The sequence below is a fragment of the Colias croceus genome, chromosome 10 (genome assembly GCF_905220415.1).
Source record: "Colias croceus chromosome 10, ilColCroc2.1".
Taxonomy (NCBI): domain Eukaryota; kingdom Metazoa; phylum Arthropoda; class Insecta; order Lepidoptera; family Pieridae; genus Colias; species Colias croceus.
This window is the reverse complement of record NC_059546.1, coordinates 9128538-9153136: the sequence shown is the minus strand read 5'-3', so window position 1 is coordinate 9153136 and position 24599 is coordinate 9128538. Positions and strand designations below refer to the sequence as shown.

General features: G+C 36.9%; 2 protein-coding genes across 2 annotated transcripts; one reads left to right on the top strand and one right to left on the bottom strand.

The window, feature by feature from the left end:
* The first annotated feature begins 1035 nt into the window (after positions 1–1035).
* Positions 1036–18966, top strand: LOC123695216 (collagen alpha-1(I) chain-like). The gene is made up of 27 exons (XM_045640988.1): positions 1036–1047; positions 1375–1522; positions 3368–3532; positions 3793–3831; positions 4031–4072; positions 4174–4305; positions 4765–4934; positions 5291–5408; positions 5519–5643; positions 6010–6216; positions 6968–7066; positions 7333–7629; positions 7887–8354; positions 8582–8743; positions 9069–9266; positions 9403–9547; positions 9762–10022; positions 10465–10598; positions 10843–11112; positions 11435–11650; positions 11851–11941; positions 12177–12374; positions 12552–12737; positions 12974–13192; positions 13483–13652; positions 14220–14441; positions 18072–18966. Exons 1-27 carry the CDS (start codon positions 1036–1038, stop codon positions 18216–18218), a joined length of 4641 nt encoding a protein of 1546 aa, XP_045496944.1. The 3' UTR covers positions 18219–18966.
* LOC123694971 lies at positions 18955–24470 on the bottom strand. Its single transcript, XM_045640620.1, has 5 exons — positions 24351–24470; positions 22912–23074; positions 21317–21522; positions 20146–20400; positions 18955–19618 (listed from the first exon to the last, which is right to left on the bottom strand). Exons 1-5 carry the CDS (start codon positions 24379–24381, stop codon positions 19437–19439), a joined length of 837 nt encoding a protein of 278 aa, XP_045496576.1. The 5' UTR covers positions 24382–24470; the 3' UTR covers positions 18955–19436.
* Between the last annotated feature and the right edge of the window lie 129 nt (positions 24471–24599).

Genomic DNA, 24599 nt, shown 5'->3' with positions numbered 1-24599 from the left:
TGGCATGATATTATGCGTTCCAGAAATCAGATTTAACTGACAGCATGATCCACTGAACTACTGAAGGCGCCAGAAAATTTTGTTTTATTTATTATCAAATTGAACAAATTGCCTCTAGCAAATATATCCGTTATATCTTAATTAAGGTAGTGGTTAACTGTCTCCTTCATACCTAATTTACATGAGCAAAGGAGTTTTGGGTTGAATCCAAAATGGAAACATATTAAAAAGAAACATACCCCATAATCTTTTCTCATGACTTTTTAAGACGATATTTTCATAAAAGGTAAAATAAATTTCAAAAATACTTAATTATTCTGACCACTCGGGTTTATCTATGACTGCGCTTTTCTTTATGTGTTCTATATTTTATCTTATCTTTGTCACCAGCAAATAAATCTTAGAATAAGAAATCTAAGATTTATCTGACTATTGTATCTAATTTTAATGACACTTTGTAAAAACCTAAAAGTACCTAAATTTTTATTGCTCTACATGTGCCTAATATGTAGGCGCGTGCTATGTTTGACCCGTAAATTAAAAAGTTTGCTCTAAGAATTGGTGCGTTATGATCGCAACCATCGCACTAGATTCACATTGCTTAGATCGCGGCCTAGATATCGAATGAGAGGAATTTTGAACCTATTGGTTTCCCAGATATACCCTGACACCTTATACAAACTTATTACGTAGATACTAGCTTTTTGCCCGCGGCTCCATGCAGACAAAAGAGATTTCCATGGATAGGTGAAAGTTAAATCGCGGAGGACAGTAGCCAGTAACTCTCTAGGCTCTTAATTATCTACAGCCACAAAAATAATACGTTTTAATCGTTGCTACCTGAAAGAAACACAAAAAAAAACATGATGTGAGTGAAATATAAGTTATGGAAAGAGTCACAAGGTAATGTAATGTGTATCTACGTGAGGGAAGCTGCGGTCGTGAAGCTAGTTAACAATAAATGATGATGTTTTTTAAAGTTACTTACGTTATCTCGTAAATAATCAAGGCCAGAGATGTGCTTGTGCTTTGATAATGTTGCGGAGGGTAGAATGAGAATAAATAACTACTAAATAAGCGTTTATGTACCTAACTAACTTTGCCATTTATTGAAGACAACAAGATATTTTTTTTTATTGAATTAATTTCAAGGAAAAGTTAATTATATGAAGGTAGGCAACAAACAAATACAAGACTATAATAATAATTATAAATAGCAGGAATACTGTTGAAGATTATGAACCTAATAGAATTTCTAGGGCAGTCTTGTTATCTCATTTCTATCTGCTCCATGAAAAATGTAGATACTACAGACTTACCAAATGAAATTCCTTCAACAGTTCTTTACTAAAAAAGTTCCTTTATTTTTATTAGATCCTAGTCAAAAGGTTGTCAATCCCCGAATTCCCGAACATAGTGCGTGTAGGTCATGCGTTCACGCATATTTATTTGCTATCCCGGCGGCTGGTCATCTATTCGAAGCGGCGCGGGCGGGCCGCGCTACCCCGTACTTGGATTTCAGGTAAGTCTATATAATAAGTATATTATGCATATATAGTTTTCTAAGTGAAATTTTTGAAAGAAACGAAATTACTTATAACATTACGTTAGCAGATCGTAATTGTGCAAAAGAAATTAAATCTATTTTTTTGCTTCGTACTGAAAAATCTAATATTTAAGTAAACTTAGTAATATGAGCCTAGTAATTTTAAAAGTCGTCGTCTTAAGGTCAGTCGTAAAGTTCAACAAATTCCCTCAAAATTAAAGAAGGGGGTAGATTGAAAGATCCTTAGGTGGTATGGGTAAATAATCTGCTACATTATATTGTGTGTATGTAAATTGTAAAGAAGTACTGAGCGAAAATAATAATTTGCTAACTATCGTGATTCGAACTTTTAATTTCCAAGATTTAGATCCACTTTGCTGAATGTATAAAAACAAAAAGAGCTTTTAAGACGAAGTTATTGGAATCTAACATCTTGTTTTCAGAGCAAAACAGTAATTTACAACTTTGTTTCTTGAATCAGGAATTGTAAAAAGTAGGTAATTCTTTCTATTTATATTATGCGAATTGCCTTCTTGCATGTAACAAAGAAGCGATTGTATAATTCCGTGAGAATTTCATTTGAATACGCGAGCGAAGCCGCGGGTGAAAAGCTCGTTTATACTTAGTTATTATCTCCCACTTACATTTTTAATCCTAAGTAGTGTTTTATTCGATGTTAAGCTTTTATTAGATTGTTTAGGTAAAGCTTGTATTAAAATTTACTCCATTTTCATCAACTTTTCAAATTATAAATACATAGAAAGAACAAAACTTATTCTTTATCGATTCTTGAATATCCATAAACATATAACAGGTCATTTTGAATGCCTCTATCTTCAAAGCGTATCCCCACGTATTATATAGGATTTGGCTTATCCAATTTCCATTCTGGCAAGTTAATGTGCAGGAAAATCGGCCTAGGGCTTAATACAGACCTTACCTTTATATTAAACTTAACGCGCAATTTTCAGTGTTATTTGCAAATTTATCTTCTAAGGATTTTCTGTTAGTATAGGTATTCGTTGGTTAATCGTAAACCTGGCTTCCACAGGATATAAACTACAAAGCAATAAAATCGGATCTCTTTGGGGACAATTTATGAGATTGATTCATGTTAAATTTCAGTTATCTGTTTATTGTGACAAAGGTAATCGAATCAGTAAAAAGCCATATCATGTTTGGTTCACGGTCGGTCGTTTCTATTAGTGAAAGTGTGAAAACAAGCCATTAACACAATTGTTCAGAAATGAGCTAAAATTAATTACAATAGGCGCCAATTGAGGCTGTCATCTCTATAGAAACAGATGTCCACACTAAAAAAGGTTACTGGGCCATATTCATAGAATCCCAGATCGTTTATTGGTAAGGGAATATAGGACGGTGCGATCTTGACTGTTGATGACCTATTTAGGCATAAATAATTTAAACACATTCTATACAATGTAGTTAGTTTTGCATTGCTGCCCTTTCATGCAACACATGTAAGATATGTGAGAATTAAAACATTTGAACATCGTTAATGGAATTGAACAACTACCGAGGGATTTGTGAACATACAGGGCAATTAGCCTGTAAAGCTAGAGCGCTTTTATATGCTATTTTAATCGCAATCCAATTTGTCATGTAATTAAGAGCTGTTTATAAATCTGTAAGGATTAATTACTTTTAAGAGGTAATTATTAAATATTAATTACGTTTATAGCTCTATCATTTTGAACATTTTATTAATAGGTATACAGTATGATTCGAACTTGGTAATTGAAAAAGCTCTCAAAAGTTAATGACAAAGAATACTTAAATGAAAAAGAGCGTCTATTTTAGGCAGTATGTGGCAAGCTGGTGTAATTTGCCTGGCTTTACTGGCCGTGCCGGTGGTCAGTAAGGAGCTAGCTGAGGTATCCAGGGATGAAGTGGAACTGCCGCAAGCACAGGAACCAGATCTTATCAACTATGACGATTATAACCCTTTTGGGGAGGATGAAAATGGTATGTTTTAATAACGTATTTAGTACATATTCATAATTTAAAGAATGTGTGTGTGTGTGTGTGTTTTTTATATGATTCGTGTTACAATGACAATGGTTAAAATTATCCTTTATCATTTACAAAAAAATTTAAACTAAAAAAAATGTATTCGTAATGTGATTCTATAATTGTGTACTTATAAATGAAAAAAACAATCGGTAAATCGGTAATGTGGTTTAGTAAGGAAGGACCAAATGAAAAAAATTTTCTTTAATTTTCAGCAGTTCTTGCTGAACGAGATTTCAGGGGCTCTACTGCAGGTAAAATAAATTTTACAATTGGCTTTCATAAATTATTCATTTCATGTCATGCTAAATTGGGTAAAACAGGAAAAAATCAAACATACTATTATATAAAATCGCAATCAACTAATTAAGTTAATAGTTAGGTACGTTTATTATCAAGTATTAATTATAAATATCCACATACCTACATAATTTATTTTCATTTCATTCATAGATCAGCGTAGACTTAGAAGACCTTTGCAGCAAGTAAATCGAGGTGATTTTCTATTCGTTCCAATGCTTTTTCACATCATTTCATTGCTTAATCATCTCCAGACTGTTTTTGAGGATTTTTTTTCAAACATAATTTGTTTTCAGCTCCACCAGTGAAATGTATAGATGTCGGAAGATCGTGGTCGGATGGAGATACGTGGAAGAGAGATAATTGTACTCTTTGCCAGTGTTTTGGAGGAAGAGTCAATTGCTCTGTGCTGCCTGCTTGTCTGTCTGGTAAGTGTTTTAAAATAAGAGTACTTTATTTCACTCTTTTTTAAGTAAATAATTTATAATACGGTAACCATTGAGTAACAAAGCACAGAGTTGACATATCAACAGTTAATTTTATTAAATAAATAATATTTCAGCTAATATTAAATCTCGATACATTTCATAAAAAAACTGCACTGCATTTATGTTTGTAACACACGAATAACATTCAATCTCACCGATTTTGACCGCCTCCTTGGTACAGTGGTTGACGCGTGAGCGTAGCACCGAGGGGTCCTGGGTTCGATTCCCGGTGGAGGCGAAGAGAAAAAAAATCCCTAAAGAAAATCGATCAGTGAAACAGATGTATAAAATTATCTTTCGGAATTGTACTACCTACTTGATTTTTCATTCGCTGAGTGATTTATCATATTAGGAATTTGTATGAAAATCTTTTCAAATTATTATTCTAAACTTTTTTAGCACCATCAACTCCCTCCCGTCCTACAATAATTGCCCAACCGACGACACCAGTGCGGGGTGTCACAGGGTCCCCAGGGGACGACGGACCCCCGGGACCACCTGGAACTCCTGGAGTCAATGGGGTGCCTGGAGCACCGGGTATACCGGGACCTGTTGGACCGATGCCTGATGTGAGTGATATATTCTATAGCTTTAAATAATAAACAGCTATAATATTACTCGAAAAATCATAGTCATGGATTAGGTTGGTAGTTTAACTCGCACTTAAATCTGATGCTTTTTGTAGCTTTTTCTGGTAAGGTTTGCTTTACTACTCAATTTAAAAAAAAAATTGTTAAAAAATATTTTATTACAGCATTGTACATTGTTTCATTCTATCGATCTAATTGGATTAACTTTCTACAGGTAGAATTGAATCTGGACTATTTCTGATTAATGTTGTCATTTCTATCTTTTAATTGATTTGTTTATTTCGTTGCATTATTACTTAAATAACGAGTTTATAGGTTTTGGAAACTTATTTTAGGTCAATGCTTACTTAGCTCAACTAGCGGCTACAGCTGGAGGTGATAAGGGCCCAGCTTTCGACCCCTACCACTATATGCAGGCGTCTGTCGGTTCTCCTGGCGTAAGAGGAATACCAGGTATTGAATGGAGCTAATTTATAGGTTATATTTAAGGCAAACTCAGAATTTACTTGCAGTTGTGTGACGTCTATCTATATTGTTTAATCACTATTAATTCAATACCTCAGGTCCACAAGGCCCGCCCGGGCCGCAAGGGTTCCAGGGCCCACGCGGAGAGCCCGGTGAGCCAGGCCCCAGTGGGCCGCAGGGACCGCCCGGGGAGAGGGGGTCGCCTGGGTTACCGGGGAAAGACGTAAGTTTGCAAAAAGCTTGATATTATAAATTTGATGAGAGTTGTTTGTGTTTTATATTTTGCATAGTTTAGTTTGAATAGTGATGAATGATGATATATTTGTGTTGATCATTTATATCACAAAAGTTAGTAAAGAATATTGTTTATATTTGTCTTGTTTGTTTAATTCTTTGAATATCAACTAAGTATCTTCCTGATTCAATTTTTTGATGGATTCGTTTTATTCTAAATAATCATAGACAATAGTAAAATAGTTGTTCAATTAACTTTGGTGATTGTTAAAGCCTAAAAACTTTTTACTATTGCTTATTTATTTATTTTCGTTGTGAAAAAAAATTGTAGTTTGTTTCTTATGTCCAATTATAGGGTACACCAGGAGAAGATGGCGAACCAGGGCCACAAGGAACAGCAGGACAACCGGGAGCGAGAGGTTCACCAGGTGTTCCCGGTATACAGGGGTTGAAGGGTCACAGGGGGTTCGATGGTAAAGACGGGGCTAAGGGCGAACAGGGGTTGCCTGGTGAGAAAGGGCCAACGGGATTACCTGGACAAATGGGACCTCCTGGACCTGCAGTAAGTTGGTTTATATGGAGAACTAAAATGTGTGATTTGTTTAAATATTAATTGAGTTATTATTGTTATGATCAGATGAAAAAAAATATGGGATGTAAAATATGGTCAGTTGATTAAAATAAATTTGCCGGTTTCTTCTTCTTATATTTTAGTACAAAGAGTACAAAAACAGTCTAATAATAATATTAAAAAGATATGAAAATTTATCAAAATGGGCAGTTTTTGCAGCAGGGCTTGAGAATTTATATTGATTATAATTCACACGTAACTGACCTATTACTTAATTTATTTCATTACTAGCTTTCCACCCGCAGCTTCGCCCGCGCAGTCAAAGAAAAACCCGCGTAGTTACCGTTCCCGTGGGATTTCCGGGATAAAACCTATCCTATATCCCGGGGTAAAAAGTAGCCTATGTCCTTTCTCGGGAATCAAAATATCTCTATACCAAATATCATGCAAATTGGTTCAGTAGTTAAGGCGTGATTGAGTAACAGACAGACAGACAGAGTTACTTTCGCATTTATAATATTAGTATAGAAGTATAGATTTCTCTTTACTTATTTTATATTTTTATTTTTATTCTTAGATATTTTACTGAACTTGTTCATAAACATGCACTCATAACTTTTTCTTATACTTTTACTACGATAAACAACTGTTGCTATAGATCATAGCCAATAATTTTTATGATTTCAATTATTCTGTTTACTATGTATACGAATTTAATGATGCTTAATTGTTATTGCAATAGGGTCCAATTGGTCCTCGAGGTGAACGCGGTCGTGAAGGTCCACCCGGAACACCCGGAATGCGTGGAGCTGATGGAATGCCTGGACCACCTGGACTTATTGTAAGTATTTTTATTATGAACTGCGTTCGACTTTACACAAGTATTTTATTTAGAAATAAATATATATTAACGTTTTTAAACGCGATCAATCAATTTTATTGTGGGGAGATATGTTATTATTTTAAATCACATATATTAGTCATTTTAATAGTAAAATATTTTTTGTATTAATACATACAATATTAGACACCAACTTACTAGTTAAAAATTTTCACAATAAATGAAGTCGTCATATTAAAACAATACTTTAATTATTCTATTTCCAGGGCAACGTTGGAAAGCCAGGATCTCCAGGATTTCCCGGTTCGCCAGGCATAAAAGGAGAAACAGGACTTCAAGGACCAAAAGGCAGTCAAGGTATCCAAGGACCGCGAGGTGAAAATGGTCGTCCTGGACAACCAGGAGAGGCTGGACCACCCGGTCTTGCTGGTAGAGATGGTATACCTGGTGAGAAGGGAGTTCAAGGACAACCTGGAGCAGCTGGACCACAGGGTTTTCCGGGACCTAGGGGTATACCTGGTGTAGCTGGTGACCCTGGAATGCCGGGGGCTAAAGGCATGCCGGTATGTATATGTTTTAACAGATTATCTATTGAATACAATATTATATACATACTTGCTCTGAAAAAAAAATCATCGGATATCAACACAATATGTTTACCAGTAACATGTCTTCAGCATGATATACAAATCATGATATTGATGATTTATTCGTTTCAACACAAACTTGTTAGTTATAGTAAAAAAAATGCAAAAAGTAAACAATTACTGTAACTATATGCAATTTTGAATATTGTTAATCAAGCGATTTATTATTTAAGGGTCAACCTGGTGAACGAGGAACTAAAGGTGAAATGGGTATCAGAGGTGAAACTGGTTTACAAGGCCCACGTGGTTTACCCGGTGTCGTTGGACCCGAAGGCAAACGTGGTAAAAGAGGCTTAAGAGGACCTGCCGGTAACACTGGACCTCAAGGAGAAAGAGGATCACAGGGTATGAGAGGATTACCAGGAGCTGATGGACCAATGGGCTTGAAGGGACAACCTGGAGAACGAGGAAATGTCGGTCTCCCCGGTACCAAGGGAAGTGCTGGTGACCCTGGAAGACCTGGGCCTCAAGGTTTACCAGGTCAGCGAGGAATGATGGGCAGACCTGGAATAACTGGAAAATCTGGACCACCTGGTGAAAGAGGTATTCCTGGAGCTGATGGTAGACCGGGTGAACAAGGGCCGCAAGGTTTGCAAGGCGCGCCTGGTTTGATAGGTAGCCCTGGCGAGAGAGGATTGCAGGTAATTACTTTTTTTTATAATAAGTAAATACAGATGATAACAAATTAAGTTTGAATTTTGAATATTGATAATTATAATATTATTAAAATTGTCATTTATCTTTTTTCTTAATAATGTTATTATTGTACTTACGTCAATACAATCTTAACTGAAGGCTTAAAATAATATGTTGTAAAGATTTAAAATAACATGAGTAAAAATAACATCCGTAATCAAATAAATTACAGGGAGAACCAGGAAAAGATGGAGAGTTAGGTCCACCTGGAGTACAAGGACCAAAAGGAGACGCCGGTCGTGATGGAAGTCCAGGAGCGCAGGGTGCTCCAGGGCCTGTTGGTCCTACTGGTGATAGAGGACCTGCCGGTCCTCCTGGACCTACAGGTTTCCCTGTAAGTCTGTACTTAATCAAATAAGTTAATAATATCTAAATTAAGGGTTTTTGTCCGCGCTTTTATTTTTAAATTCGATCATTTATAAATTAGAGATTTTAACAGATTTTTATTTAAAAACCTACGATATGCATTGTGCATCAAAAGTTTTCAAAAATGTAATAATTTTTTAACAGGAGAAGAAGATTGACACTAGTTTTACTTCGCAATCTCTTACTAGAGGTGCCGTAAATTACATTCAGAAGTTATTTAAAATTCATTAATATGTTAGTCTTATTTCTTCAATCTATGAACAACTAACCTGTGTGTGTATGTGTAATTATAGGGTATGCCAGGAGCTGCAGGAGTACCAGGATCTCCCGGAAAGGAAGGAGAAGCTGGTGTTGCTGGACCACCTGGAGCAACGGGACAAGCTGGACCCCGGGGAGAGAGAGGTTTTCCTGGAGAAAGGGGTATCAATGGATTACCTGGAACTCCAGGGGAAAAGGGCGAAGCTGGCGCGCAAGGAGCTGATGGTCCTATGGTAGGATGGTTTTCTTGTTTTTTAAAAGCATTACCTACGTAATACCTTCGAACTCTTTATGACTTTTCAAAATTTTTAAATACAATGTTTTTTTTATATTTAATATCCATCAAGTGATAAGCATTAAAACATTTAGGGTCCAGAAGGTCAACGTGGTACCAAAGGTCATCAAGGGCCGATGGGTCCTATGGGAATGCCTGGACCAAGAGGTTTGACCGGTTTAGCTGGAGAGAAAGGAGAAAGAGGATCTACAGGACCGCAAGGAAATGAAGGACCACCTGGTACGTTTTAATGATTAAATGTGTCCCTGCCATAAAATTATTCGTTTATTACAAATATAAAAAAATACATACTTTAAATATTTCTTCATAATTGTTTTTATGAAAACAATCATAAGTTTTTAATAATTAAGATATTAAATTAAAGCGTACCGAAAAAGTGAAAAGAGTTCAGTTTAAGTTTACAATTCTAATAATCCATATATTATTTCATCAGGTCGGCAAGGAGAACAAGGACCGCAAGGACCTATCGGTCCAGCTGGACCTCCTGGAGAGCCAGCAGAAAGGGGAGAACCGGGAGCACCTGGACATCCGGGTGAACCCGGGGCGCCAGGGTCTACAGGGGAAAGAGGCCAGCCGGGGATGCAGGGAACTCCAGGTTTAGCGGGGCCCCCGGGGCTCACGGGGATGCCCGGGTTGAAGGGAGATAGGGGTTACGCGGGTGCTAAGGGACAACAGGGCTCGCCTGGTAATCCAGGTATGAATGTTTTCTGCTAATTATGTGGAGATTTTCTAAATGTATGAAGTTATGAATAAATAATTTTTTTGAACTTAAAACTTTCAAGATAAATAATTAGAGATGAGATAGCTAACTGTGCAGTTGAAATATCGATAAAAATGCATTTACTAGTAATCAGTTCATAAGAAATGATACAACATTTTAAATTAATTAAATGTTTGATTCCTAACATACTTTGCATATAGTATTGCATTTATAGACATCAGAACTTTGCAGTTAATAATTTAAATAATATTTAAAAAAATATAATAATAGAATCAACGTTGCAATAATTTAAATTATTTCGTTGATTTTATTAAGTTATTTTAACTAAAAAATAATTTTAATGATTCCAATGTATGATTTTAATACCAATTTGATCTACTATTACTTGATCTTCTAACTACAATATTTACTATAGGTGTTCACGGAGAACCTGGCCAGAGAGGTCTACCCGGTCAAGCTGGTGCTAAAGGAGCGCGTGGAGAAGCTGGACCGAAAGGGGATGTAGGACGAGCTGGGTTACCAGGTAGACCTGGAGATTTGGGACCTGCGGTTAGTTGATATTTTGATATTATTATATTATATTGGTTTAATTTAGTGATATCTCTTTCATTACTACTACAACAAGACAAATTGTTTATGTAAATAAACGTCAAGATTGGAAATATCAAATGTTATTTTAAACATGCGATCAGTGACATTATCAGTTGCAATAAATATAACTTTAAAAATAACTTTCCTGTAATTTTTTACCGTCTGAAAGGAAACTTCATCAAATAAAGTTATTCATTTCCAGGGTCCTCAAGGAAGTTCTGGACCTGCTGGAAATCCTGGAATGCCCGGAGCTAAAGGTTCTACAGGTGACTCTGGAAGACCGGGCGCTCCAGGGCCAATGGGACTAACAGGACCCCAGGGACCTGAAGGAGCTAAGGGAGAGAGGGGCAGTGAAGGTGAAATGGGACCTATTGGACCGATTGGGCCAGTTGGACCTAGTGGTGAAAGAGGACCTACAGGTTTACCTGGACTTACAGGACCACCAGGGCCACAAGGATTGCGAGGTGTACAGGTATATCTTAGTTTAAAATGTATCTATTCATAAAGTTGCTTATGAAAATGTGTAATTCACAATAATTTATAAATCTTCATAGGTGCATAAAATGCAGGAACAACAATTCATGCCTAAATGTGGAGAAAAATTTATTTTATCAATTCATACTATATTTATTCTTTGATTTACCTAAACGTGTATTTTCGGATTGTCTATTAACTGTATTTATTATGTGGTGGATGGTTCATAACTTAAAATAAACATAATATCAGTTTTTTTTGTATGTTCTATAATATGTTATTGAGGTTTTTTATCTTTATTGACATCATTTATTATTCAGGGTGAAAGCGGGTCTCCTGGAAAACCAGGTGCTGACGGTGCTCCTGGACCGATTGGAAGCCCTGGTCTTCAAGGACCACCTGGTCCAATGGGTGAACCTGGACCAGAAGGTCGTCCTGGAAAACTCGGTCAACCTGGTATACCTGGCAGACCTGGAGACAAAGGACCAACAGGACAACCGGGACAATCTGGACCATCAGGGCCCCCTGGATTACAGGTATTATATTTGAAACACTGACAGTTATTATATTTGAAAAAAAAAAACTGCCACAATTTAAATGCAACCTATGCACATACATATTTTGAACGTGCTTACGTTAAAAACTTGTTCCATGAGTTAGGTTAAAGCTATTTTGTTTTTGTTTATATTTTGTTTATGTGGGATAATTTTGAGCAATTGTTCTTTTTGTTTTAAAGGGACCTCCTGGCCCTGGTGGCCCGCCCGGTCCAAGTGGTGAAAGAGGACCAAGAGGAGAATCTGGACCACCAGGAATTGAAGGACCTCCAGGTAAGCATAATATATTGTTATTTAATTGTTACAATAAAATAAAATAAATCATCTATCGAAAAAAAGCTTTTGTCGTGTACCTATATTTTATGTTGTTAATTGGTAGTTCGCTTAAATAATTTTGTTCAATAATTATAATAATTGAATAATAGCGTCGTATGACGCAGGATCGAGTTTATTTTATTTAAAATATTTTCCAAAACCTAAATGCACATTTACTATATCTCATTACCAGGTCCATCGGGCAAGCAAGGTCCCCCCGGGTTCGACGGGGCGAAGGGCGAGCGGGGCGAGGCGGGGGCGGACGGGGCCAAGGGGCACGCGGGGCTGCCCGGCCTGCCCGGGATGGTGGGCGCGCCGGGACGGGCCGGGGACCGCGGGCTGCCCGGGGCCATGGGGCCACCGGGGAAAGATGGAGATGCGGGGAGTCGTGGTGAGTTCATATGTAGAGACAGTACATACGAATTTGATGTGATTATATTCATATTATAATGAATACGAAGTTCATATTATAGCAAAAGAATATGGCGTATGAAGGATGATGGTACAACAAAGGGTATAACTTTGTGTAAAGTTACAGACACAACAAACTAAAAATATCTATTTCTAGGACCACCCGGTAGAGACGGCAGTCCAGGTCCACAAGGATCACAGGGACCCACTGGGTCCCGGGGACCTCCCGGCGAACCAGGACGACACGGAACTCCAGGGCCTGCAGGACCTCCTGGCCCTCCAGGGCCTCCCGGCGAGGGACTGGCGTATGACGCTGCTGCTATTGCTGCTATGTTACAACAAGGTAAGACATTAGATACCTAGTAACTAATTTTTCTGCTATGAATTTTTGCCTCAATATAATATTTAAAAACATCAAAAAAATATACGTATTGCCTTTTCAAATAGAGAACATCTTTTTAAAAATTTTAAAAAGATGTTCTCTATTTGATTTTTTTTTAAAAGTCTGTAGTACATTTTCATGACTATAAAACTGTCATCAAGTTCTAAAAATACCCACTATTAACAAAATTTTTTCAGGTCAAATCAAAGGACCAGACCCACTAGGCGACGACCCTAACATACCTCCCCGTTTCTTCAAAGACGACTTACCTCTCGCTGAAAGGAAGCAAATAGTCATGAAAGCGTATGAAAGGCTCAAAGTGTCTCTTGATAAGTTCCTTCGACCAGATGGAAGTAAGGAAGCACCTGCGAAAACCTGTGGAGATATCAAATATCATCACCCTGAATTTAGTAGTGGTAAGTATTAATTTAAATAAACAGAAAGAAAAACACACACAAAAATATCCAGTTAAATATTTTTTGTGTGGTCTTTGCACATATATTGTATACTCCGATGCCGACCAAAATTGATAAAAATCTTATCTGAATAAGTAATTTAAAATTCTGAAAGTTCAGAATGTCAATAAATTCCTGTATTTAATGTAAGAAATTAAAGATATTTTAATTTGCAAATTAAACATTAGCATTTTCTCAATTTCATTTCATCTTTTTTTATTTCAAAAGAAAACATTTTTCTTTCCCTCAAGGTCAATATTGGATCGACCCCAACGCGGGTGACACCAACGACGCGATCCTCGTCCACTGCGACATGGAAACTGGCGCTAGCTGTGTCTTCCCCAAACCTATTGAATCTAAAGAAATAACACATCATGGTAGAAATGAAGCCTGGTTGAGCGAAATGGAGGATGGGTTTACGGTGAGAGCAATGTTTTTTGTGATATCCTGCCCAAGTTTTAATTTTAATTCGATGAAAAAAAATGGTGAAAAAATAAATGAGGGTAAAAGAATAAATGAGTTACTACTCAAAGCCATCTTTGAAGATGGTCATAGTTTCATATTAGTATTTTATTTTATCCTTTTTTGTTATTTTACACCAATTCATACAGAAGTCCTTTTTTATTGACTTATTAATATCTTTCTTTATTTATTTCGTCTATTTCTTCATATAAATAAGCAACATTTTTTAAATAGATAATCTAGAAAAAATCTGAAACCATATCAAAAATTCTTTCTCTAGCTCTCTAGCTCCATTCTTCCCACTGATATTTGCTCTACCCAAACCAACCTGTGCGACCTTTTTTTCCATATAAACTCTTCACCATATACCAACCATCTTTTTTGTTTCTCCTATCTCATTGTTTCTCTTGCCATATTTCCTCTCTCATTGTATATTGTCGAATCAATCTTTTTTGTATTGTATTGTATTGCATTGTATTGTATTGTATATTCTTTCCAAATTACGAAGCAACAAAATTTTCCCCAGATCTCCTACAAAGCAGACCACAGCCAGCTCACATACCTCCAACTGCTCTCAGTGAGCGCGGTACAAAACGTAACGCTACACTGCAAGAACACAGTCGGTTATTACGATCCAGAAACAAGAAATTATAAACATGGCCTCAAATTATTGGCTTTTAATGACGCCGAGATATTGCCCAAAGCGAATAATCGGTTGAGATATACCGCCCTGTTGGATGAATGCCAGGTGAGTTGGATTATAAAAAAAATAGAGTGAGTGTACCCTAGAGTGGTAGGACTACATACAGCTACATATAATAGTCCTCTTTTGTATGTAGCACGAATGGGCTGTAGTCCGTCCGGCGCGATACCACTATCTCACAGAAAACCGGCGTAAAGCGTCTAGCGTTTCGCATTGGTGAGTGAGACATACCGGAAGCCCACTTCCCCCCATCCCCTTTCCTAATATGGCAGCGGAATTACAAATATTATTACCCCAGGAGGGTACCAACACTTTTAGTGCTGGAGAATCCCTCCCTGAGCACTCACGTTCAGGCTGCCCTGCGTATTCTGGGGAGGGCAAAATCCCGCTCGTTACTCATACCCGGGGCAACAAGAGAAAAAAGACCGCTGCACCCCTTTCCACGCATTGCGTGAATTTCTGTAATATAAGGGGCTTACACTCTAACATCAACGCCGTCCATTACCATCTTGAGACGGTGAAGCCGGCCTTGCTCTTTTTAACCGAAACGCAGATATCTTTCCCTTCTAATACATCATATCTCAATTACCCAGGATACAATCTGGAGCACAACTTTATACCTCGCGCTGGTGTATGCGCATTCATCCGGAACGATATCTGCTTTCGACGCCTCGGTTATCTTGAAGGTAGGGATCTATCCATCCTTTGGTTACGCGTAGATTGCGATGACCATCCCCGCGTCTATGCGTGCCTCTACAGATCCCACAGCGGTAATGATGAAACCGACCGACTCTTTGAACATATACAATCCGCTGCTGATACCATGCTCCTACAGATTCCTTCCGCCGAAATTGTGGTCCTTGGTGATTTCAACGCTCATCATGTTGAATGGCTCCAGTCTCGTACCACTGATCATGCGGGTAAATCTGTCCATGACTTTGCTCTTGCATATGGTCTCACTCAACTGGTAGCATCGCCCACGCGAATTCCAGATGTAGAGGATCATACGCCTTCACTGTTGGACCTTCTGCTGACTTCCCATCCGGATGGCTATCAGGTCAATGTTGATGCTCCTTTAGGTTCATCCGACCACTGCCTAATACGGAGTGTGGTGCCAATCCTGCGATATCCACGACCTCATTGTAATGGCCGCCGTCGCGTTTGGCACTACAAGTCAGCAGACTGGGATGGGATGCGTACATTCTTTTCATCCTATCCCTGGGGCCGTGTTTGCTTCTCGGCAGATGATCCTAGCACTTGTGCCGACTCTGTTGCTGATGTGATACTTCAGGGGATGGAGCTTTTTATTCCAAACTCTGTTGTGCCCGTCGGTGGCAAGTCCCAGCCTTGGTTTGGTAGCTCTTGTAAATCGGCGTCCCGCCGAAAACAAGACTGTTACCAAGCCTGGGCCAATGCGCTCGTGTCTAGTGATCCAAACGCCTGTACACTCAAGAGAGAACTAAACTCGGCCTCCAGGTCTTTCAAAAGAGCAATAGCGAAAGCAAAGTCAGAGCATATTGCTAAGCTTGGTGAGAAACTTGCCCGACTTCCTTCGGGAACACGAGCCTTTTGGGCACTCGCCAAAGCTGTGCAAGGGAACTTCTGTCAGCCGGGCCGTCCCTACCATCTCTGCGCATGGAGAATGATCAGTTGGCCCACACGGCAAAAGAGAAAGCTGATCTCCTTAGCTCCCTCTTTGCCGCAAACTCGACTTTAGATGACATGGGGAACTCACCACCTATCATCCCACGGCTTGATGGCTCTATGCCGGACATCCGATTTACCCAGAGTGCTGTGCGTAAGGCACTGTTCGCTCTAGATGTCCACAAGTCGAGTGGCCCCGACGGTATTCCTCCAATTGTGCTGAAGATGTGTGCACCAGAGTTGGCACCGGTCCTCGTGCGCCTTTTCCGGCACTCCTACTCCACATGCGTTTTCCCGAATTCATGGAAGAAAGCATTAGTGCACCCCATCCCGAAAAAGGGCGATCGCTCGGATCCGTCCAATTATCGACCCATAGCCATCACCTCCTTGCTCTCCAAGATAATGGAAACCGTTATCAATCGCCAGCTGTTGAATTATCTGGAGGAACACCAGCTGATCAGTGACCGACAGTACGGTTTCCGTCGCGGTCGCTCAGCTGGTGATCTTCTTGTATATTTAACTCATCGATGGGCAACGGCGATCGAGAGCAAGGGTGAAGGCTTAGCAGTCAGCTTGGACATAGCGAAAGCCTTTGACCGGGTTTGGCACAAAGCGCTTCTTGCAAAGCTTCCTTCCTATGGGCTTCCTGAGAAACTTTGCCAGTGGGTCGCCAGTTTCCTCACAGAGCGTAGCATGAGTGTCGTAGTCGACGGTTCCTGCTCTGATCCTAAGCTTGTGAATGCTGGTGTCCCACAAGGCTGTGTCTTGTCTCCCACTCTGTTCCTTCTGCATATCAATGATATGCTGCTCAACGGCAGCATTCATTGCTATGCAGATGACAGTACTGGTGATGCAGTATATACCGGCCGCAGCAATATTTCTCAGGAGCGCGTCATTGAGTGCCGGAACAACCTTGTGTCTGAGATTGAAACTTCTTTACAAGAGGTTTCAGAATGGGGCCGACTAAACCTAGTCCAATTTAACCCCAAAAAGACACAGGTATGCGCCTTTACCGCTAAAAAGCTCCCCTTCGTCATAGCTCCTACTTTTCAGGGTACTCCTCTCTCAGCCGCAGCCAGTATCGGAATCCTTGGTCTCGAAATCTCGAGTAACGTACAGTTTTCTTGTCACTTGGAAGGAAAAGCCAAGTTGGCTTCACAAAAACTTGGTGTGCTCTGTAGAGCGGGGCAGTATTTCACGTCGCACCATCGCCTCAAGCTATATAAGGCGCAAGTTAGGCCGCACATGGAATACTGCTCCCACATCTGGGCCGGGGCACCCCAACAATACCTCCTTCCATTTGACCGCATTCAAAGGAGAGCTGTACGACTTGTTAACGAGCCAAGTCTCACCGATCGGCTCGATACTTTGGCGCTGCGAAGAGATGTCGCTTCTTTATGCGTTCTCTATCGCATTTACTATGGGGAGTGCTCTGAAGAGTTGTTTGGAACATTACCCGCCGCCGAGTTCCACCACCGTACAGCACGACATCGTCAACAATACCACCCTCACCACCTTGACTGTTGGCAATCTACAACTGTGCGCTTTAAAAGGTCTTTCTTCCCGCGCACTACAGACATCTGGAACAAACTCCCTCATGCGGCTTTTCCAAACGGCTATGAACTGGGGACCTTCAAGAAAAGAGCATATTCCTACCTGAAAGGCCGGCAACATACTCACAATGTCTCTGGCACTGTGGGTACATATGGGCGACGTGGAGCACTTACCACCAGGTGACGCGTCTGCTCTGTTGCCTCCTATTGCATAAAAAAAAAAAAAAAAAAAAAAAAACGATATAAGAAAAGTTTTTTCGAGAACGTGACTCAGCTTATTTCCAAATCAAGAATATCTGGAGTAATTTTTAAGGGTTTTTTTTTTAATTTGCTCCGCCATGAATAATTAAATGTACTATGGGTAATACTATAAATTTTTTTCTTGTCAAATTATTATCGTAATCTATGCATTGTTTCCATGAAGTTTTTGAAATCACTAAATCTACTAAATTCACAATAATTCTTATTTTTCCAACAGCACAAACAGCAAGATTGGGCAAAGACAATAGTACAATACGAAACGGATAAACCGAATAGACTTCCATTACTGGATGTAGCCGTAAGAGACGTTGGGAGAAACAACCAAATGTTCAGAATAGAACTGGGTCTCGCTTGTTTCGCTTAAAATGTTCATGTTATTTGTTCCAAATTCAAAATTTCGAAAAAAAAAATTGTAATTCTTTTTACGCGACACTGGCAAGTTCGTATATTACGTTTAAAAACTGTTCTTTCATTCCAAATTTAAAATTTTGGAATTTTAACTGGCCAGTTCCTTCATTGGCATAATAAAAAAGAAATGATTGTAATGTTCCATTTTTAAATTTGTGTACGACGTTATTGTTTTTTTTTTATTTTTAATAAGGTCGTCTAGCATGACGTTCTTTTGGTGCTTTGATAAGAAAAATCATATCAATTTTATTGAAAGTGATAACTGTAGATGCACTTGAGATAAATTCATATTATGAATGTGTATTAGATTTAAGACATATATTCGATATAAACGAATTTACAGCATTTATACAATAGTTTTGTAAGTTAATGCCAAATATATTTATAAGTGATTCCTATTTAGAATCTCATAGGTTAGGTTTTGTGAATAAAACAACTAGATATTTTTGTATCAAATTTATTTTATTTCTAGTTTAAGTACTTAAATTTGTAAATAAATCGTCACAACATTGTCTTATAATAATTTATAATGGTCCATAAGGCTGTGTACATAATTGTAAATAACCTTAAATAGAATTAAGTTCGTTTATAAGAAACTGTAATCCTATTAAATTTAAGACTAAAGAGATTATCAAGTACCTATATTTACACTTTTATAAATATAGCAATTAAATACCTATAATTAAAGTTCATGAATATGAAAATTTCTTTCATTTAAAACACTTTTCTTAATACGTAGAGTCTATGAAAGTTTTTGAAAAAAAACATCACTTAATTTTATTAGGTAAGTAGGTACTTAACTACCTAATTTTCCGTTGGATACAGAGTACCTGTTACATTAGATTCTAAAACCTTTTCTTTAGATAGGTACTGTATTTGATTTAAAAACACATTTTAACTCTGTGATTTTAACGCCACAATCTGAATCGAATTAATAACATATTGTATTCAATTTGTTCCGTGAAATTTAAATCTTATAAATCACAGTATAAGTACGTCTTAGGTAAACATGAAAAATGTTTTCTATAAATTCAAGAAAAAACAATTTCTCTTCAATTAATGTTTCTTAATAATAAATATCTATAAGAATAATTAGAATAGTTAGAATAATCAAAACTTCCTTATGTCATGATGATAATTAATAACGGTTCATATCTATGAGAATATCTTAAAATTACTCAAAACAAGAGGTTTTCCTGGAACAAGATACAAACGGCGGTACATCACAAGAGCATTTAGTACACTTTTCATCCACGGTGACCTCATCTCCAACAGACAAGGTCACATTGCCGAAAGAACACTGTTGACTGATGCTGCGTAAGTTGAGTCCACGTATCACTTTTGATGATGTGGATGCTGTAAGGAGACATTTTGTGATAAGTCGAGTGTAGTGGAAATAATCATATTAATGTTTTTGAAATAATGTAGGTAGGTAATAGCATAGCTTCATCTTCGAAGGTCATAAAAATATAGATTTTATCAACTGATGAATATTTGTAATATCGGTTCCGCAGACCAACAAACTCATAATTATTAGCTTCCATATAACTAATTAACCGCATAACATTTTTTTAGAACAAAGAAGAAATTCTTTATCTCTTACCTTGAGCAGTCTGGAAGAGATCGCTAGTAAGAGATAAGGCCTTATGTACCTACCGTGTTAATCCATTTTGTATGATTGTAAATAATTTTATTGGTGTGGTAAATAAATAAAATAAATAAATAATTTTAAATGGCAAGTTATTAATTCATATATCTATCTAAAAATGTTGTATCTTAAAAGCATACTTATTAGGTACTTTACCAAATTCTACATATTCGTTGAAAATATAATTAGGAAGATCTATGTAAAACTATGATAATTAAGAACACTAGATACTTACGACATTGAAAAGCAATAGGGCAGCTCCTCATATTTCCTGCGAACACAGGTGCGCAATTATCGAATATTTTATCTTGATAATGTATTTCCAATCCACAATTGATATCTCTACAATACGACGGATTGTCAGTGGTGCCGTTCCATTGCGCGGTACATATGCAGGTTTTTCTGGTATTCTTTGGTTCGAAGGTTTGCCCCTCCATGTACGTTTGACCATCTACTTCACACGTCTTCAGCTTGGCGATTTCATCTTTTCCTGTAACATAATGATATTAGTAATTTAAATAACGTTCCGAAATAACACTTCTTAATATACCTACTTTTTTATTTATAGATATCATTAGCTAGATATCTTCTGGTACTTGGTAGAAGTCCAAAAAAGGTCGGGCTAGCCTTTGCAAGGCACAAACAGACAGGGACGGCTGACACAGAATAATATAATATTAGTATTTCGTTTATAAGGTTGACTATCCATTGATAAAATTATAATAACCCAACAATCTAGGAAATGATTGTATAAATATTTCGTGAAACAATAGGCCGTCTACATTTCCGTCAAACTTTATGCCTCTTTACCATGCCGCTCACGTACTTTTTATTGTTCATTGTAGCATCATTTAATAACACTATACAAATAATATGGTGCACACTAAAATAGAAGCTTAGTCATAAAGAAACAGTTAAGTAAAAATAAAATAGTATATTCATATATGTATATCATATAGGTCAGACTCTATTTATATAGAGACTGATATATAAACATGGTAGATGTTCAAATTTACATTCATCGACTACCCAATAGTCTTTCATTCATAATTCAATATATAATATTAATAAGTCATTCACCTTTACCACAAATGGAAGCAAAGTTAATTTACTAAGGGTAAAAAAGACACCTGATAACAGTTGTCTCTTCGTGATCTTTATTGAAGGAGAGAGGGTCACCAAGAATTAGTTGGCTGTAGTCACGATGAGCGATAGAAATATTTGCACACTATTACGAAAGTATTTCATGTTAAAAGCATATTCCGAAATAATATACATAATTACATAGAATATAGCCATATCGTTTATTCACTCCGCAATTTTAATTGGCTACGAAAAGGTCAATACTTGCGTATTGTATTTTATATTTGGTACATGTATTGCATGAGCAATTAATTCGGACTCACCACAAACGGAGCCGGTACTACAGCACGAGTCTAATTCGTAGGTGTTGATACATTGCTGCTCTTTGTCTGAGTCGAAAATCTCTACACAGTCGACGGCCGCGCAATCGAATTGCGGCCCGGCGGTTGTACTGCAGCTGCAGGCTTGCGAGCACGGGTTGTTGATGGCCACCTGAGGTATGGTGGAGCGATCTGCGTATGGTTTACCTCTGGAATTATATTGTTTCTTATGTTACTTTTCTGGAATCTTAACTAATAACATATAGTAATTAATTAATTATTTAGAACTCATTATGAGGTAGGTATGAGATAGGTTTTGTATTAAACCGATTTGATTAGCCCTTTAAACTTTTAAAGAATCTTTTTCACATGCTAAAAACGTTCTTAAAAACTACTACCTCTAGTTATCTTCTATATTAAACAAAGGTAATGTATATAATATTGTGAATATAGTAGAGTTTCTTATTCGTAGACTACAGTGACATCAATGAATATATATAAATGTCATGCACAAAAGGTTTATACCGCGAAGGTAACGGACTTTCCGAATGATTGCACAAAAGGCCACAACCCACGTTTTTGCATTACCTACTGTTTATTTTATACCTTGTCAAATAAAGCATCTTTTCTCGGACTTCAAAGGTCATTATCACAAGGTTTGTTTGAAATCTTTTCCGCTAAAACATTGTCGCTGAAGGATAATGTTATAATTGTTATTGTTTATTGAATTGATTTTTTGCTTTCACGAAAGAACAGAATCATTAAACATGCCTAGGATGTATAGATCCAGATACCTATGAGCTATTTTAATACAGAATTTTACAACGTCTTAAGGATCCCATTCCATAACAAACGAACAGTAGGCAATTGACTACAACTTAATCACAAAGGAAAATTGCAATTTAGTCGGAAAAGTGCATGTCTTATGTTAATGTCTATACTGCTTAAAAGTTAACGGGAAAGTATCCGTTTACTATTTCCGTAATCTATACATATAATAAATCTGTAGAAGGGTCAATTCTGTACATTGAAAATATTGAAAAAATAACTAGCAGGGGGTGTTACTAGATCGAAACCAAACCCAAATATGTGATTAAAAAAATTTTTGTCTGTCTGTCTGTCTGTCTGTATGTGAAGACATCACGTGAAAACTACCGGTTCGATTTCGATGAAACTTGGTATAATTATACCTTATTATCCTGGGCGTAAAATAGGATACTTTTTATCCTGGAAAAATACGTAGAAAAAAAAATTAATCTCAATTTTTCAGTTATCCATAGACGTTGTTCTGTAGTAGGTACCGCGAACACACGTTGCGTATTATTATAGACCTAGCAGTATTTGGGTCCAATAGATATTTATAAGATGTCATTGTCCGAGTTACTCAAAATGGAGAAATAAACCATCCACGCAAAGACCGACATCCGCGCGGACGGAGTCGCGGGCGGAAGCTAGTACACAATATATCTTTTTTGTATTAACTAATAAGGACTAAATTATATAGGTTAAATATTTGGTCTTTAAAATATCATTTACATACTTTGAACTAGATTTGATTATAGGTAGGCAAGTAGGCGAAATTTAAACGTTTTATTCACCTATAATAACACATGCTAGGGTCAGGATGCAGGTCCGGACAGGTGAAAGCCTCAGGGCAGATCGTGGTGTTATCAGCAGGAGGGACCGGAGTACAACCCAGCTCGAAATAGAAGCCTGCCAGGTTACATTCACCAGCTAGATCCGTTTTTGCTGTGCTGAGCACTGAAAAAGCATATTATTAGAAATTAGAAGATCGAAAGAAAGAAGAAAGAAACCATTCATTCTAATTTCTAACACACACAACACACATATCAAATAGCATTGTAAATTATAAAAAATAGAAAAATTAGAGATTATAACGGAATTTAAACACTAATTTCTAAACGTTCTAAACTCGCGTAAAACCAAACACAAGAAAATACCATGGATATTATTATAAACGAAGACACATGTTAAACGAGAACACATTTAGAGTGTATTTTTTTCTTATTTAAGCACGAAATGTTTTTAATAATAAAAAGTAACAAAATACAAGGAAGAACGAATATTGAACATTTCAATACATAAGAAGTTTATTGGACACTAGCTGTGCCTCGCGGTTTCACCCGCGTGGCTCCGCTCCTGTTGGTCTTAGCGTGATAATATATAGCCTATATTACTCCTGTATAATGTAGCTTTCGAATGGTGAAAGAATTTTTAAAATCAGTCCAGTAGTTCATGAGCCTATTCATTACAATCAAACAAACAAACAAACAAAGTTTTCCTCTTTATAATATTAGTGTAGATAACTTGACTTGGAAGCTTTAAATTTGATTGTGTTAGCTTTAGAAGAAATAAATAAAATTATCATAATATGGGATATATTTTATTTTACAACATTTACGCAAAATAATTTTAAATAAATACCCAAAATTAATATTAAGGTACCAGTTATAGTGTTTATAATCTCTAGTGAATGTAATATGTGCAATATAAAATTAGTCGTATGTGTAAATGGATAGAACTGTTTACATTGAAAATTTACATAACCAGTAATGTATTTAATTTTATATGGTTTGTAAGTTATTAGTTGTACTAATTCCGGATCATGTTTCATTTGCGATATTGCACAAGTGTAACCTTAGATGTATTAAAATGCATAAGGTGAACCATTAATGTTCATACAAAAAAATCCTTATAACTATTGGAAGATAATATGTAATATAAGAAATAATATTAATAAAAGAATTGGAAATAAAGATGATTATGTTAACTATTTATGGACCAATTATATTAAGACTCCGAATAAAATTTTTAGTTATGTTTTGGTGATTTATCTCTTTACTTTAGCGAAAGTCGTTCAAATTATGAGAAGGTATTATTTTATGACTTTCTTTTATACATATATATTGATATCAAAGAAAAATATTCCTTCTTATCCAATCCATTATTACTTTTTATCACAAATAAAAGTTAATTCGGCTTTATTAAATAAAATAAACCAAGCTATCCAACTTACCGAGCATCACAAATAAAATCACATTTATCATTTTTTATAAATAAAAACACTACCGATAAATATTACTTAATATTATTTATGTGTTCTTAATCAGTAATCTCTACGTGCAACCAAAAACAACTATTGTGTTTGAGTGAATACTGAGCAAGAGGAAGCCTTGATTTTTTATCGTGATTTAAAAATAGCAACGCCTACATTAAATGTTAATATACGACGATACTATACTTTGCCAATCGATTTGCTAGTTGT